This window comes from Onychomys torridus, chromosome 19 (assembly GCF_903995425.1).
Source record: "Onychomys torridus chromosome 19, mOncTor1.1, whole genome shotgun sequence".
Lineage (NCBI taxonomy): Eukaryota > Metazoa > Chordata > Mammalia > Rodentia > Cricetidae > Onychomys > Onychomys torridus.
The window spans coordinates 54,098,334-54,116,346 of record NC_050461.1 but is presented as its reverse complement, the minus strand read 5'-3'; the positions used below and the strand labels follow the sequence as shown (position 1 = coordinate 54,116,346).

The 18,013-nt window shown below is 42.9% G+C and overlaps 1 protein-coding gene across 2 annotated transcripts in view; it reads right to left on the bottom strand.

Moving 5' to 3' along the window:
* LOC118570190 (WT1 associated protein) overlaps positions 1–14,724 on the bottom strand; it is a 29,885-nt gene extending 15,161 nt beyond the window's left edge. Inside the window, exons 1-4 of one of the 2 annotated variants that reach the window (XM_036168536.1) lie at positions 14,408–14,724; positions 8,459–8,496; positions 5,877–5,932; positions 235–293 (exon numbers count right to left, since the gene is read on the bottom strand). In XM_036168536.1, the coding sequence (XP_036024429.1) occupies positions 235–293; positions 5,877–5,932; positions 8,459–8,488 (145 nt within the window). In that variant the 5' untranslated portion in view covers positions 8,489–8,496; positions 14,408–14,724. Of the gene's footprint in view, positions 1–234; positions 294–5,876; positions 5,933–8,458; positions 8,497–14,170; positions 14,357–14,407 lie in introns of those variants that run through there. The other variant, XM_036168535.1, reaches the window with a different exon arrangement.
* Positions 14,725–18,013: the final 3,289 nt, after the last annotated feature.

Here is an 18,013-nt window from a genome sequence, read left to right as displayed (position 1 = left end):
CATGCCATTATATATTAGAATACATTATGTCTTCCTTGGTGCCTTGGGATTAGTCGGAAGAAATCACCTTTCAAACATCATCCATTACATTTTCCAGCTCCTACAGTGCCTGGACACATCTCATATAATAAACTGCTTAAGCAAAACTGTATCTGCTTCAACAAAACCAATTTACACTGTAACAAGTTTTCCAAAGACAACTATACAATCTTCATTTAGGAAGATCAAACTTACAATTAAGGTCTGTGTACTTTCCCTCCAAAGCTTGAACGTATGCTTCATATTGTTTCCATCTAGTAAAAAACAAAATCATGTTAGTGGTTACAATGAAATTACTTCTATTAAAAAAAATCATGCTGGGCAGCGGTGGTGCATTCCTTTAATCCTAGCACTCAGGAGTCAGAGGCAGGCAGCTCTCTATTAGTTCAAGGCCAGCCTGGGTTAAAGAGTGAATTCCAGGACAGCCAGGACTGTTAGAGAGAGAAACCTTGTCTTGGAAACCCCCTCCCCCCAAATCATACCACAATCATAAGAACTGTGTTGGATTATTTTTAACTTTGAGATAACCACAAACATAGTTTAATCAAAAATACACTCAGCAGCCTCATTTCTTCTCAATTTAAATAAGACAGGTAAAAGAAAATATACCAAGGTAAAAGAACACACATAAATTGGGTATCGTGGCAACCTGCCTACAATCCTAGTTACTAGGAAGGCTGGAGGATGGCATGTTCCAGGCCAGTGTGGCAACTTATCAAGACGATCTGATATTAAAACAAATAGGAGTTGGGAAGTGGTAGTACATGCCTTTAACCCCAGCACTTGGGAGGCAGAGGCAGGCTGAGTTCAAGTCCAGCCTGGTCTACAGTGTGATTTCCATGACAGCCAGAACTACAGGAGACCCTATTCCCACCCCGCCCCTCACACAACCAAAAGGGAGCCTGACCATAATTGATCAGTAAAGCACTTGCCCAGTTCAATCCCAGGGAAGAGAAAGGGAGTGAGGGAGAGGAGAGGGAGAAAGGGAGGGGGAGAGGGAGAGGGGGAGAGAGAGAGAGAGATTGATTGAGTGTGTATGTTGGGGGCTGGGGATGGGGAATATAAAGATAAGTGTTCTCTACTGTGAACATGTCAAGCATGCCCTCATGCACTTCTTAGATTCTGAGTGAGATCACACATTTGTTTTGGTATTACCAATGGTTAAGATTACAAAGCAGAATATTCTAGTTTTAGTTATGCTCTGCCCTGAAAGAGAAAAATGTGCTTAGCTGCATGGAACTATTCTTTTTGAAAATGCATTATCTCAAAACAGTAATTATCCCCGTCTTTTTTGCTTGTTTTTTTTGTTTTTCAAGACAGGGTTTCTCTGTGTAGCTCTGTGCCTTTCCTGGATCTCACTCTATAGACCAGGCTGGCCTCGAACTCACAAAGATCTGCCTGCCTCTGCCTCCCAAGTGAGCCACCTCTGCCCGGCCTATTTTTCCCAGTCTTAAATGATCACGTCCACACTTATGGGGCTGTGTGATAATTTAATATATGCATGCATACAAGTGTGGAATGACCAAAATGGTAATTAGCATTCCCATCTCTTTAAAATGATATTTAATTATTTCTTTGTGTTCAGAATCTTCAAACTTCCCTCTATTTCTTAGTAAAGCAATGTTATGTTTTTGTTGCTGAAGACAGAATCTCACTATTTTACCTTTCGCTGAATCTACATAGACCACACTAGCCTTGAAAGTGATCCATTCTGCCTCGAGTGTTGCCATTGAAGAAGACCCCTGCACAGCGGGGGCTCCCTTCCAGACCCTGGATTAGGCACAAATCACACCCAAACACTTGTTTTCACAGAGAAATCCTTTATTAAGGGGGGAAGAAAAGATAAAATGACTGCTTTCTGACTCAGGCAGAAAACAGCAGCAAATGACCTTGCAGGTATAATTTTCTTTAAGGTTTTTAAAAATTTATTTTTATTTTATGTGCATTGACATTTTGCCAAGGGTCTCAGGTCCCCTGATACTAGAGTTACAGACAATTGTGAGCTGCCATGTAGGTGCTGGGAATTGAACCCGGGTCCTCCAGAAGCGCAGTCAGTGTAATTTTTTAAGAGGAGGAAAAGGGGAGGTCTGTGTTAGAATGGGTTAGAATACAATGGGATATTTTGATTGGGCATGTTAATTAGGTGACTAAAGGAGGTTCTGATTGCTGGACTTTGGTACTTATCCTCAGGAATGAGTCTGGCATAGAAAAGTATCCAAATAAGGGAAAAGACCTTGGTGGCTAGCTTTAGGGATGTAATCTAAGGGGGGGGGGGGGGAGGAAAAGGTCTGCAGAGTCACATATTCAAGTAGGCTAGTGTCCCTTGAGCGATTAAAGGCATGAGCCACCATGCCCCGCTGGCAAAGTTGCTTTTTTGCCTACAAGAATGGCTTAAAGAATAATATTTTTCAAGATTGAAAAATGACATCTAATTGGCAAACAACCTGCAGAAATGCCATGTGCTACCTACCTATCATCAGGGAACTAAGGGATAGTCCCTGCTTGTTATAGTCCTATACTCCTACAATCGCCAGCTGCTTTGGTAATCACTACAACTAACAAAACAGACTTCCTCAGGCTTGTGTTTGAGCACCTTCTGACAGAGAATGCCCTTCTTTGAATGTCTGTCATCTGCTTATTTTAAGCATTGATTTCTAGCTTTTATTCTAGGTACAGCTAAATAAAATTTAAATTGACTTGATCCCTTTGAGACAGTGTCTCATGTACCTCTGGTTGGCTTCAAACTCACTGCAAAGTTGAAAATGACCTTTAGCTTCTCTGTGTCCACCTCAAGTGCTGGGATACAGAAACCCCAGTTTACATGGTTGGGGATGAAACTCAAGCCCTTATGGATTCTTGGCAAGCATTCTACCAATAAAGCTACATCCCTGGAATCTTAATTCTAGAAGACGATTTAAAATCATTGTCAGACATGCAATAAAACTAGCTAATCACCTTCTACACAGACACCACTATGAATGCTTATTTTTAGGGTCCCCTCCCTAAGAGCTCATTGACTATTTAGAAATCAACACAGATTCTTTGTGGAGGCTAGAAGAGCTATTTTAGAGGAACAAAAATCAAAACAAAACAAAGCCCCCCCCCCCAAAAAAAAACTTCCAAAGTACAAACAGAGACATCCATAAAATGACAGAAAATAAAGTTGGGTGTGGTGTAATCCCAGCAGCAAATAGGTAGAAAAAAGGAGGATCAGGAGTTCAAGGGTATCCTGGCTATAAAAGTATCAACAGTAAAAAACAGATGACACATTTCAAAACAAAAACAAACCCTTCAAACCTTAGAAAACAGACTAATTAAACAGTTGATTTAAAACCATGTAAGTATTTAAGTATTTAAGGAGAAAAAAAAACTCACTGAAAAGTTTTAAAAAGAATTTCCTAAGAAGTGTAAACTGCACATTTTAGAAACTTTGAAAGGTTACTTAGCAGAAACAGTCCTACTTCAACTGTTATTAGGATCACTGATTCTGGGGGCTGGAGGGACAGCTCAGCAGTCGAGAAAGCACAGGGCTCTTGCAGAAGAGCTCAAGCCCCTGGCCCCATCAGGTGGCTCACAACTGCCTGTAACTCCACCTCCAGGGTTTCCACCACCTCTGGCTTCCAAAGGACCTGCAATCACACGTACACAACCACACACATACACATTTAAGAATTTTTTAAAGAAAATATTTTGTTTCTTCTAGTTGTTAAATCAAGACACTACAATTGGTGGCAGTGACACACACCTATAATTCTAACAACTTTGGAGACGGAGGAAGGATTGCTTGTGTTCAGTAGTTAAGTCAGCAATAAAGAATCCATTTTGAAAAAAGCCAAGTGGCCTTACTTAGTGGCACACAATTGTAATCTTACCACTGAGATACTAAGGTATAGGACTGGGAGTTTAGGCCAGCCTAGGCACACAGAAAAACTGTTAATATTGATTAACAAAACAAAACAAACAAACAAACAAACAGGCTAACTGCAAGAGTCTAAGAACCATAAAGCAACTGTAGTAAAGGACTATAGTATTTCCAAAAAGGTTTTTGTCAGCACGAGGACAGAGTGACAAAGACACACAATGGACAACTGTCCGACATATAGACTTGTGGCAGAAAAAGCAGCAGAGGTTCACAACAGGCTAGCCTGAGCAGCGTAGTGCAAGCCAAAGTGGGAAATTACTGAACTCAGGCTTCTAACAGAGGCTAGTGCATGCCTGGAGTGCAAAGCTCTGGGCTCCACCTCTAGCAATGCAATGAAAACCAACCTCTAGGAACAATGCAATGGTCTCTTCATCTCCTCAAAATGAAATCCTCTCTTCTCTCCCTTACATCTCCCCTGATAAATCTGTTTAACTTAAATTAAAAGTCCTTGAAAAATTTAAAGACAGCAAAGTTCAATAACTTTCATTTAGGGACAGTGAAATGGCTCAGTAGATAATCCAAGGGCTAGAGATGCTCAGTTGTTGTTAACAGCAGGCTGCTCTTCCAGAGGACCTGTTTGAGTCTGAGCAACCACATGGCAGCTCCTAACTCTAAATCCCATTTTCTGGCCGTCCTAGGTACCAGACAGACAAGCGGTACACACGTATATATGCAGACAAAACACCACTGATATACACATAAAATAAAAATTATAAAAATCATTCCTTTGGGATGGGCAGTACTGATATGCACCTTTAGTCCCAGCACTTGAGAGAAAGAGGCAGGCAGATGTCTGAGTTTGAGGCCAGCCTAATCTACAAATTGAGTTTCAGGACAGCCAGGGCTTCACAGAGAGACTCCAGCTCAAAACATCAAGGAGGGGGGGAATCATTCTTTAATTGTAACTGTTCAAATGTTACATAATAAAAGAAAAACAAATATAAGACAATTGAGCAGGCATGGTAGTACATGCTTGCATTCCTAACATTCAGAAGACTAATTGGGATTTCCAATTGGGGGCCAACTTGAGTATATGTTAAGACCCTGTTTGGGAAAAACAAAAACAAAAACAACAAGAAACCAACATCCATGCCTGCTTTATTAAAACTTATTGTGTGTGTGCTCACATTTGCCATAGCACACACACATGTGGAAGAGCCAGGGGATAGTTTTGTGGCATTTTTAAAAAAAAAATCTTTCTAGCTTTATGTGGGTTCCAGGGATTGAGCTCAGGTTAAAGCTAGGTTTGCACAGAAAAGGTCTTTATCTACTGAACCCTGTGCCTACTGATTTATTAATCAGAACATATTTTCTAGCAAGCCATATATTAAATAAAAATGTTTCCCATGTAACAAATCTTAGCTCTACAAGAAAATTTGGTTTCTGTGTCAGTCTAGAAAGCACCTAAGAACCATAGGAAACATGTCCAAGTGACTTGAGGATATGTTACCATGAAAAATGTCAGATTGAGCTGGGTGATGGTGGCGTTGCATGCCTTTAATCCCAGCACTTGGGGGGCAAAGGCAGGCAGATTTCTATGAGTTCAAGGCCAGCCTGGTCTACAGAGAGCCAGGGTTAAACAAAGAAACCATCTCAAACAGTAAACAACAACAACAACAAAGTACAGACCTTTAGTCCTTGCCCTTGGTGGGCTAAGGCAGGAGGACCCTAACTTCTACAAGAAGACTCTCTGACATAATCAGCAACAACAATAAAAGTAAGCAAATCCAAATTTCAGATAGCATAAAGGTAAGTTTACATAGTAGTCATGCTAAGTTGTCTATAGATGCTTTAATTTTTTTTTTTTTTGGAAGCTGAGGATCGAACCCAGAGCCTTGCACTTGGTAGGCAAGTGCTCTACCACTGAGCTAAATCCCCAACCCCTCTTTGAATTTTTGATAAAAGAACATTTTACCTTAGAATCAACTCATCCCGTGCCATAACTTTGAAGTCTGTCTCACTCAATCGGACCTATAAAGAAAATTAAAAATGGATTGAGTACTCTTCCAGAGTGCAAAGCTGTTTCCACAGAAGCTCTGTGCTGAGCTAGGAAATGTCTCCCAAGCCAGATTATTTTAATGGCTCAGTACTCATCATACTTCACAACTCTGAAAAATAGCCTGACTGCTCCTTTAAACCACAAGTGAGGGCTGGAGACAGCTTCATAGTTAAGAGTGCCTGGAACTCTCCAGAGGACACCAGTTCAGTTCTTGGCACCCACGTCAGTCAGGGAGTGACAAATGCCTGCAACTCCAGCTTCAGAGGAGCCAGTACCCCTTTCCCTCCTCGGGGCATCCCCCTAACATACAGAGATACAAGAAACTCAAACAAACAAACAGCAAAAATCCCTGCTAAAAATGAAAAAGCCAAAATAACAAGATTAAAATTGCACATTCTACATGGCTCAGTAGTTCCATTCTTTTTAAAAAATTTATTTAAAAATTTTAATTTGCATTGCTGTGAAGGTGTCAGATCCCCTGGTACTAGAGTTACAGACAGTTATGAACTGCCATGTGGGTGCTGGGAATGGAACCCTGGTCCTCTGGATGAACAGCCAGTGCTCTTACCTACTGAGCCATCTCTCCATCCCCCAGTAGGTGCATTATTGAGCATTCAGCCCAAAGAAAGTTTATCACAAGCAGCTTTATTTGTGACGGCCCAAAGGTGGGATTATCCAAGTGTCTCTTAACAGCTAAGTGTGTATAAAACCATGATAGTTATATTATACAACATTTTTCAGCAGTAAGTAGAAATAAGACTGTTGATATATGAAACAAACATTTGTTATGCTGAGTGAAAAAATAATCTCAAAAGGATACACACACACACACACACACACACACACTCAGGTTAGTTAAAGAAACGGAAACAGATTATAATTACAAGGGCCCTGTGATGACCATTCAGATACTGATCTTGATTGGTGCTTCTCACACAAAGCTGCACACATGATAAAACAGAACTTTCATAGGAAGAGAATATTTGACAACTCAAAGTGTACCAGTTTCCTAGTTTTTGAACAAGGTTCATAGAATGTCCCTGAATATTTTTTTAAATATTTATTTATTATGTATACAGAGTTCTGCCTGTATGTATGCCTACATGCCAGAAGAGGGCACCAGATCTCATTATAGATGGTTGTGAGCCACCACATGGTTGCTGGGAATTGAACTCAGGACTTCTGGAAGAGCAGCTAGTGTTCTTAACCTTTGAGCCATCTCTCCAGCTCCATCCCTGAATATTTTTAAAACTTAGCAATTTATAACTTTCCAACAAAGTTTAAAAGTAGAACATAAGCTGAAATTGTTTCATACATTTAGAAGTATTTTCCCCTATTTTAAAAACAAACACACAACCAACCAACGAAGGCTTTATTAATTCCCCTTATTAAAAAAAAAAAAAAAAAAAAAAAAGAAAATACTGGGCTGGAGAGATGGCTCAGTGATTAAGAGCATATACTGGTCTTCCAGGAGACCTGAGTTCGATTCCCAGCAACCATGTCAGGTGGCTCACAACCACCTGTAACTCAGGGCTCCTAAACACACACATTAACTAAAAAGTAATTTTTTTTTTTTTTTTTTTTGTGAGCCGAGGATCAAACCTTGCGCTTAGGCAAGCGCTCTACTACTGAGCTAAATCCCCAAAATTCTTGGTGGAGGGAGCGCAGCTCAATGGAGGAGTGCCTAGCAAGTGGTCTACCACTGAGCTAAATCCCCAAAATTCTTGGTGGAGGGAGCGCAGCTCAATGGAGGAGTGCCTGCACACTATGCATGGAGCCTCGCCTGATGCCTGGAAGGAAGCACAGAAAGCCTTTCCTTTAAAGCGTCTAGTATTAACATCAGTGTTACACTGCAAACAGAGAGACATGAGCCCAGAGAAAGCAAACACAGTCCTGCACACTTAGTTCTTCACACTCCATTTTTCTACAACAGATATTAAATATTTAATGAACAAACACCAAGCTTTCCAACCAAGTTTCAAAGTCTTCCATAAACTATATTATTCTCTTTAACAAAACCTCAGGGTATATGTAGTGTATCTATACTATAAATGTAATAGCTAAACTCAGTATAGGACTATAGAACTGGGAAATCAAAAGTTAGAAAATCAAAGAGGAAAACAGATTTTAAGAACTGGCTGTAGCTTTGAAAAATCCATAGTGGAAGTATTTAAGTTACAACCTTGGGGGTTTAACAAATTAGGAGAGAAAATAAGAGTAAATATAAATATATGTATATAAATTATCTGTAAAAGAAAGTTTAGAAATTGTACATAACATGTGGGTATAAGGAAATATTCATATAATTCAGACTAAGAATTGCAGACCACAAGAATACTATAACGCCTTCCATAAGCTGTCATCTTTCATTCTAAATTGAGCACATGCAGATAGATACACAGCTAACACTGCACCCCCTGATGCAAAGTATCAGGGAAAGGAAGTGAAAAACAAGAACACAAAAAGATGAAGTGTGTGAAGCTGCTGAAACAACATACCTTTTTAGGAAGAGGTTCTTCGTTGGTCATCTTGCACCCTAAAAAAAGGGAGGGGGAAGAGTGTTGGGAAAAAGATTTTCAGTTGATTTTCTTTCAAATCAGTTATTAGCAAATGTTATTTTGTCTTTTTTTTTTTCCAGAGCTGAGGACCGAACCCAGGGCCTTGTGCTCTACCACTGAGCTAAATCCCCAACCCCCCCAAATGTTAATGTGAAATAGTTATTAAAGTAGCATTTTATTTCACAACAGTTTGTTTGATCCATTCATTCACTGCAGAGAAAGGATTCAACCCAGGACTCTTCCTTCACATTCTATCTAGGTAAGTGTTCTATCACTGACTTTAGCCCAGGATAGCTTCAATTTACAGAAAAAAAAGCACAAAGACACGAGTTAACCTGTACCTTTCAACAAATTTCCTCTCTGCTTAACATCTTTCATTACCATGGTTATGTAACATTTAAAAAAGCTCCTTGTAAGTCAGACCTCAGAGGCAATCTAGGCATGTTGCTGAAGGGCCATAGAGGGGCAGCACCAGTTAGTTCCCTGTACTTGACTTCTACATTATGCTTTCATAGTGAAGCAGAATCCGTCATATAATTCACTACTCTCTAATAATATTAAATACAATATTTATCTTAATAAAAATATGCTTATGCCACATAATTGCTTGTCAAAGTAATCTATATTTCAAAATTAGCTTCTTTAGATATTTATACACAATTCATTTACTGTTTCAAAAGATAGGTAACTTAAGAGAAACACTACATGCTCCCATCTTTTAGAATGAACCCTAGCAGCAATCATTACTTTTCTTTTCTTTTTTTCTTTTTCCTTTCGAGACAGGGTTTCACTATGTAGCTCTGGCCATCCTGGAACTCACTTTGTAGACCAGGCTGGTCTTGTACTCACAGAGATCGCCTGCCTCTGCCTCCCAAGTGCTGGGATTAAAGGCATGCCCTACCTGGCAGTCATTACTTATAAAACCATAAACTCACACTACAGAAAGACAGTAACAAATGTACCTTAAATAATGCATTACAATACAAGTTGGGGAGCAAATGTACAGAACAGGGACAGTTAATCTAACAAATATAAAAATCTTCATTTGAAGATTTTTTTTTATGAGCACTAAATATTACTTGACTTAGTTTGGGGGGCCAGTATTTTTTTTTTTTTCCAAATCTAAACTGACTTTGAAGTAATAATTTATACACAATTAAAACATGAGTTTTTGGGTTAGAGAGATGGCTCAGCAGTTAACTGCTCTCCAAGAGGACGTGAGTTCAGCCCCAGCATCCACATAAGGCAGCTCACAACTCCAGCTCTAAGGGATCTGGCACTTCTGAACTCCAGAGGCAAGCACATGCACACTAGCACACACACCCACAATTAAAGATCAATCTGTAAAAGAGTTCTTCTGGGGCTGAGAGATGGCTCAGAGGTTCAGAGCACTGGCTGCTCTACCAGAGATCCTGAGTTCAATTCCCAGCACCCACATAGTGGCTCACAACCATCTATAGTGGGATCTGATGCCCTCTTCTGGCATAAAGTCAACAGAGCACTCACACACATAAAATAAACCTTTTGGGGAAAAAGGTTCTTACCCTTATAATAAACACATCTGTTGTTTTCTTTTTCTTTTCAGGACAGGGTTTCTCTCCTGTAGGAGTACTGCTATCCTAGAACTCCTATAGACCAGGCTGGTCTTGAACTCAGAGAGTGCTGGAATTAAAGGTGTGTGTTACCACTGCCCAGGTGGTTTTGTTTTTCTGTTGTTTTCTAATATTCAAATTTAACCAGAAAACACAGTTATTCCTAGGTCCTAGTACTCCAAGCATATTCATCAAAGTTCCCTTACATCTTTGATTAATTATTTTTTCCATTTTACTTATCTATACCTACCAAAAATTACAAACTATTTTAAGCTGGGCATGGTGGTGGTACATGCCTCAAATGCCAGCACTCTGGAGGAATAGGCAGGTAGATCTCTGTAGTTTGAGGCCAGCCTGCTTTGAGAGTTCCAGACAGCCAAAGGTACATAGAAATCTGTCTGAAAATTCTAAATTATTAAAATTTTGACTGAAGAATTTGTTGTATTGATTTTTAAAAGCCATTTAATTTCTTAATGAATATTTGAGATTTATTAAAAAATGTAGTAAAGATTTTCCAGTATCAATTTTACATATGCTCTCATATGAACTACATATTCCAATCATATCGCCACTGAACCCTGGGTTCTCAAATTAGGTCTGTTGTACAGAAGAAATAAAAATTTTAGGAAAACACTCTAAATGACCACATTGTAAATTACTAGCTTAAATATTCTCTATTTAAAATTTTTGATGGGTTAGGGATGTAGGTATATAGTTGCAGACTGCATTATAAAGCACATGCATAGCCTGGGGTTTGAGCCCCGGAATTGCAAATGAGAGAGAAAAAAAACAGACACACACTTTTGCATTTTGAGTAACTGAGACTTACTGAGTTCCAGGCCAGTCAGGGCTACACAGTGAGACCCTGTCTCAAAACCAGAAACAAAAACACAAGAAAACATGCTGAGTATGGATAGTACATAAGTTCATTACACCACTCAGAGGCAGAGGCTGCAAAGTTTTAAGTTCTACCTGCAAGGAAGTTGCAGGTCAGCTAGGGCTACACAGAGACATACCATCTTAAACACAAAGGCAAAACAGAAAAATTCAAACATATTTAACTTGGCAACCTTCCAAGAGGTTTGAAGATGACTAGTTTTTTGTTTGTTTGTTTTCTGAGACAGGGTTTCTCGTGTAGCTTTGCAGCCCAGGCTGGCCTCGAACTCACCACGGAGACCTGCCTGGCTCTGCCTCCCGAGTGCTGGGATTAAAGGCGTGCACCACCACCGCCCGGCTAAAGATGAGTAGTTTTAAAATTATGTAAGGGGGAGAAAGCAGCTGGAGAAATGGCTCAGAAGTTAATACTAGCTGCTCTTTCCTAGGATCTGGGTTCAATTCCCAGCACCCATACTATAGCTCATAACCACTGTAGCTCCAGTCCCAGGGGATCTGACACCCTCTTCTTCCAAGGGCACTGCAAAGACACCGAACAGAGACATGCATGCAGGCAAAACACCCATATACATAAAATAGAATAAATAAGTATATATATACTTATTATAATATATATTTTTTCCAAGACAGGGTTCTCTGGGTAGCCACGGCTGTCCTGGAACTCACTACGTAGACCAGGCTAGCCTCAAACTCACAGAGATCCACCTGCCTCTGCCTCTCCTGGGACTAAATAAGTGTACCACCACCACCTAGCAGTAAGTATATTTTTAATTTCAGTTATTTGTGTAGACTGTTCAGAGATAATATATCTCAAATTCAGAATGTCATCAATGCCTAGCTTAGGTTGTGGAAACCAGTTTTAGTTGACTAGGTGCCTAGCATTCCAGATCATAACACTATGATCCTAAATTGGGCAACTTAGCAGTCTCTGGAGAAAGGCAAGCAGAAGCCAAAACAACTTATGCAAGAAGGCATGTATAGGCCTCCCTGAAATAATACACAACGGACATAGGAAACCCATTACCCTACAGTGCTGGAGCCTCAGCACTGCAGTACAAAGGGACTAGTTAGAAATCAGATCACTATTTCAGTCAGTCACATCCGCCTTACTGAACAAGTCACTTAGCTCTGGGCTTCAGTTTCTGTATCAGCAAAAGTGCTGCAGATCTCTGTGATTGGTGGCATAAACACACTATACTAACAAGGACTGTTTGAACTCAATCAACAGGAAAAAAAAAGTAACAGGAGCTGGAGAGGTGGCTCAGAGGTACTGACTGCTCTTCCAGAGGTCCTGAGTTTAATTCCCAGCACCCATATGGTGGCTCACAACTATCTGTAATGAGATCTGGCGCCCTCTTCTGGCATGCAGTCATGCAGGCAGGCAGAACACTGTGTACATAATAAATAAATCTTAAAAAAATAAAAAATATAACAAACATTAGGAAAATACACTCCACCAACTTCATCTTTAAGGCAGAGAACATTGATAGCACTAATTCTAGTCTGATGGAAGAATCTCACACTATATCCAGCAGCTTATACCACTATGGGAATACTGAAACATTTTCTCCAAGTTTAGTTAACTACAGGAAATATAAACTATTCAGAGGTAGAAAGGAGATAATTAAAAACAAGAGTAATGTTTGTTATCTTACATCTTGATTTGCCAAAGGGTCCACTAAAGCAAACACACTGTCTGCTTTAAAGTGAAGGGCTAGAGCACTCTTGGAAACACATCTGCCCAAATCCTTTCCCTCAACTTCAGTTCAGTCACATCAGAAGTCACCTAGTGACTTGCCTCATCAGTTGTTACTGAATGAATAAAACCTAGCCACCTCGAAAATTCGTTTTCAATCGTTTCAAATGTCTACGTTACCTATGAGAAAACCTGATGCTCAGCTTTAAAATCTGTGATTTTTTAAAAAAGATTTGTTTATGAATGTTTTACAAAATCTGTCATTTTAAAAATATTTATGTTCATAAATGTTTTGCATGTATGTATGTGCACCACGTGCTGGCCTGGTGCCGCCCACAGAGATCCGAAGAGGAAGTAAGTCATAATCCCAGGACTAGAGTTAAGGAACTATCATTTGGGTGCTGGGGATTCATGTCCTTTACAAGACCAAAACGTGCTCTTAACTGTTGAGCTAACTCTCCAGCCCCAATGCTCAAAAATAAAAGTTAAAGGAAAAAAAACAAAAAAACTAACACGAGAATTTGTAGTAAAGATCTGTGACTTCCGCTCATCTTCGGAAACAATACAATTAAATGAAAATAGCTAGAGCGAAAAGGACGCATGAAACTTACGACTGTAACATGCCCAGCGATCTTTACAACCAGCTACGAGTGTCTTAGTCCTTTGGGGTTGAATTAACTGACTTCCTCATTATCAAACCAAGAACTGTGGGCTGGGAGAACAGCTCCATGGCAGAACGCTGGCCGCGCAGGCACAAGGCCTAGGATTCCACCCCTAGCCGTCCCCGGCCCCGTGAGAAAACGTACACAGACACAAAAACTTAGGCCTTTTCCTACTGTGCATTCACTCTTAGGAAAAAAACACTTTTAAAAATGGTCAAATCAGCCTCACAGAGATCCAAAGCAAGACTGAAAGTTGACGAAAAATGTTCTCAAAGCTGTCCAAAGAAAAAAAACAAAAAACAAAACAATTCTCGTCCTCACAATGCATGCACTTATTTAAAAATGGAAGTCCACAGGAGAACGTGGCTGCAGTGACAAGCCACTGCGTGACGTGAAATTGGGTTTACGAAAACACCGAACCCTTGGTCTGCGCCTGGCAGAACTAACTCGTCGGGATCTCTGGGTCGCCGGGAACCAGCCTTCGGGGAGGTGGGAGGGGGCGACAGAGGCGGGGAAAGGGCCGGCGTGGCCAGTCAGCCCCGAGAGGGCGGCCTCCGGCCTCCCCGCCTCCCCGGCCGCGGGAACGCCCGCCTTGTCCCCGGCCGCCGGGGACGGAAGTAAAATGGCCCTGAGGCGGCCGAGTATCTCCGCGGGCAGCGAGCCGCTCAGGCTTAACGGGAAGCCTGCGCGGTCCCAGGCCCGATCGCCCTTCGGGCCCGGCGTGCGTTTCCCCGGGTCCGGGGCGGCCGCGCCTCGATCCCCGGCCCCGCAGGCCCTCGCGGTCATTCCCGCCGCCGGCCGCACCTACCTTTCCAGCCCGAGGCTGCGCGGGGCGCCGCCAGTCACATAGGCCGAGGCCGCGCCGCAGCCGGCCTTCCCCCCCGCGCTCCTCCCGCCGCAGCCCCGGCGATCGCCTTTATTTGCGGGTCTCGCAGCCACAAAATGGCGCTGAAGGAGGAAACCAGGCCCCGCCGCCGGCCCCGCCCCGCCCCGAGCGCGCCCCGCCCCGAGCGCACCGCCGCCACCCCGCCCGTGGCCCACTCACCCGAGACGCGCCTCTCGGCCACGGCCCCGGTCACCCCGCCGGGCGCCTCCGGCGAGGAGGAGGAGGAGGAGGAGGAGGAGAGGCGAAGGGAGGCCGGTCGGCCCGCTCGGGGCCTCGGGGCGTGGAGGAGCCGCGGCAGCCAGCCGCTGCACGGCGACCGTCCGCGGAGTCGCGCACCTGCTCCGTGGGGGCTCTGCAAGCTCAGCCGGGTTGGGGAGGGGAGCGGCCGGAGAGAAGGGCGGGCCCGCGAGGTCGGAGGTCACCCGCGAGGCATCTCGGGACGGCGGCCGCCGCTGGACAGGCTCGGCCGGGCCACCTGCGGCTGCAGCAGGGCCTGGGCGGAGGAATCCGAGCAGGCGGCTCGTGATTGGCTGTGCCGTACGCAGCCCCGCCCCTCCCGTTCCCCCCGTCCCCGCGCGCACGTGATGCTTCCGCGCGCCGTCGCCGGAACGCGGAGACAGCGGCTTCACGCCGAGGTGTCCCTCGTTCTAAGTTTGGGGGACTTAGCCGCTCGCCCTGCGGCCGCCCGCTCCGCTCCCCTGGGCGTCTCTGGGGCGTGAGTCGAGGAGCAGGCTGGCTGCGCGCAAGGGGCAGCTCCAGGACGGGTCGCACACCCGGAGCCCGGGAAGGCAGCCGAGCCAGGGTTCTGGGTGTTCGAGAACAGGTTCTGTAAATGGAACACACTCCAGTTAGACAGTCATCCCGACTCTCGCAAGCACGACGGTCCTCGGCAGTCTCTTCCGCCCTCCTCGAATGGGAAAGCCGGCTTGGTCGGCTTAGCCAGCTTTGTGAGAACTGCTAATCCACAGTGAAGGTGTCCCGGCTGAGGTGATTTACGAGGATACGATTACAACATAGATCAGATGATGAAAGGAGCCATGGTGTAGTCCCACTAGGCTAGAGAATAAATATTTCAGTTTACGTTGCAGGGGCCTTGGAAAACTAGAGAAAATGGGGAAGGACGTGAATAGATGATTCTCACAGACGAAGATCTTTTACTATTTAAGGAAGATCGACTTTGTTTATAATGGACGTATACATTGAAATCCCATTTCCTGATTGGGGGGGGTGGGTGCAGTCATGAATATTAAGTGTTACCGGCGGTGGTGCCACACGCCTTAAATCCCAGCATTCGGGAGGCATAAGGAGGAGGATCTCAAGACCAGCCTGGTCTACAGATCGAGTTCCAGGACAGCTGTTACACAGAAACCTGTCTCGAAAAACAAAACAAAAGTTATTTGTTACTTTGGAATGAGTTCTGGGTTCTGTTAAGTGAATAAAGCAAGGTATAGAAATACATATACACATATAAGTGAGCACATATTCATTGGAAAGATGGAAGGATATTGCAGAAACGTAATAGTTACTCATAAAGACGGTGATGGGTGTAGAAGATAAAGGTAGATACAAGACTTGTAACTTCAAAATTACATAGCCAAAAGGTAAAACAAACAAAAAACCCTCCGAAGTCCAAAGTAAATTGAAACAAACCAATTTACCCTAAGTAAAATAGATAGTGTAACTGAGATACACAAAGGAAAGAATACACTTGTAGTGTTTGAACGCCACACTCTGGTCCTGTGCCTACGGAGGGCTCTGTCCTATAGATGAGAAGTAATAATCACTCAGTTTCATTAAGTGGTTTATAATTAATCATAATATTGTTGGTTTTGAAGTTATACATATTATGTTTTTGAAGTTATGCATATTGCAGTACAAATATTTTAATGTTATTGTTTCCAAAGATGTCCGGTGTAAAAAAAAAAGAGAGAGAGAGAGAGAGAGAGAGAGAGAGAGAGAGAGAGAGAGAGAAATAAAAAACCAAAGGAGGGGACTGGGGAGTTAGCTCAGTGGTAGAGCACTTGCCTAGCAAGCACAAGGCCCTGGGTTTGATCCTCAGCTAAAAAAAAAAAAAACCCAAAGAAGTTCAGAAAAAACAAGTGTAAATTTGAAATGTCAGTTTGGGGCTGGAGAGATGGCTCAGTGGTTATGAGCACTTGTTGCTCTTTCAAAGGCCCTGAGTTCAATTCCCAGCACCCACATGGCAGCTCACAACTGTCTGTAACTCCAGTTCCAGGGGGTCTGATGCCCCCTTCTGGTCTCTGTAGGCATACATGTGGTGCCCAAGCATCTCACACACACAAACACACACACACACACACACACACACACACACACAAACACACACGTGCCAATTTTATTTTATTTAAATTTTTTTTTTAGATTTTAGAATTTTATTTTGTATGTATAAGTGTTTTGCTTGCATGTATATCTGTGTGCCTGGTGTCTGTGGAAGTCAGAAGAGGGTGGCAGATCTGGAACTGGAGTTAGAGATGCTGGGAACTGCACCTGCATCTCTGGAAGAACAGCCAGTGCTCTAATGCCTGAGCTGTCTCTCCAGCTGCTTGAGCACATTGTAAAGTTAGTGTCCTAAGGGGACCAGTGGGAGGAAGGACAAAACATTGGTAAAGGAGGTGGAAATAGGATCAAAGTACAATATACACACATAAAAATAACGAGATCACCAGAGCATTCATGGATTCAGAGCATTCGTTGCTCTCCTGGAAGGACCTGAGTTCAGTTCCCAGCACCCACATCAGGAGGCTCACGACCACATGTAACTCCAGCTCTAGGGGAATCTGACCTCCTCCTCATCTGGCCTCTGTGGGCACACACACAGGCACATAGGTGTGTACATAAATTAAAAAATGTAACGAAGCTCATTATTTTGTATAATTGATATATGCCCATTTGAGAAAATAAGATAAATGTCTTAATTTTGTGTACTGAAAGGGCTTTGATGGGTGATGGATTGTCCCTTCTTCCCAGGTGTTAAAGGAGTTTCCTGAGGTAATGGCCATTTAGTTTAAAACTACCAGGCAAGGGCTAGAGACCTGGTCCAATGGTCAAGGGTTCTTACTGCTCTTGCAGAGGACCTGGGCTTAATTCCAAGCAGCCACATGGTGGTTCACAAGCATCCATGATGCCCTCTTCTGACCTCAGCTGGTGTCAGGCACACACATGGTACACATACATACATGCAGACAAAACATTTATATACATAAATCTAAAAAATTCTCCCAGGCAGACCAGGATGGTTTTTCCCCACCGGCAGCGATAAGCAGAGCTAGCACTCACTCTTGGTGTGCAACTTCTGTTCTCTTTTTTCTTTTAAATTCATTTATACACTTTGTCTGCATGTATGCCTGCACACCAGAAGAGGGAGGGCATTGGATCATGTGCTGCCCTGTGGTTCCTGGGAATTGAACTCAGGATCTCTGGAGGAACATCCAAGCATACCTGACTGCCACGCTATCTCTAGCCCTTAAGTTCTATTTTCCACTTTAAAAAAAAAAAAAAATCCGGAGCTCCTGCTTCCAGTTCTGGGAGACATAAGTCACATACTTTGTTCTGCCTTAAATGCAGAGGAAGTGTCTGAGTTAGTAAGATACAGCCACAGGATTTAGGGGGAAAGACAAAACTAACCTGTGGTGATGGACTTGAGATCAGCAGGCGCTAGGAAGGGGAAGAGAAGAGGAAGTAGCTGAAAAGGAAGATCAAGTAACTTAGGGTTGTAACCTGTATGTGGTTAACCAGGCTACATGT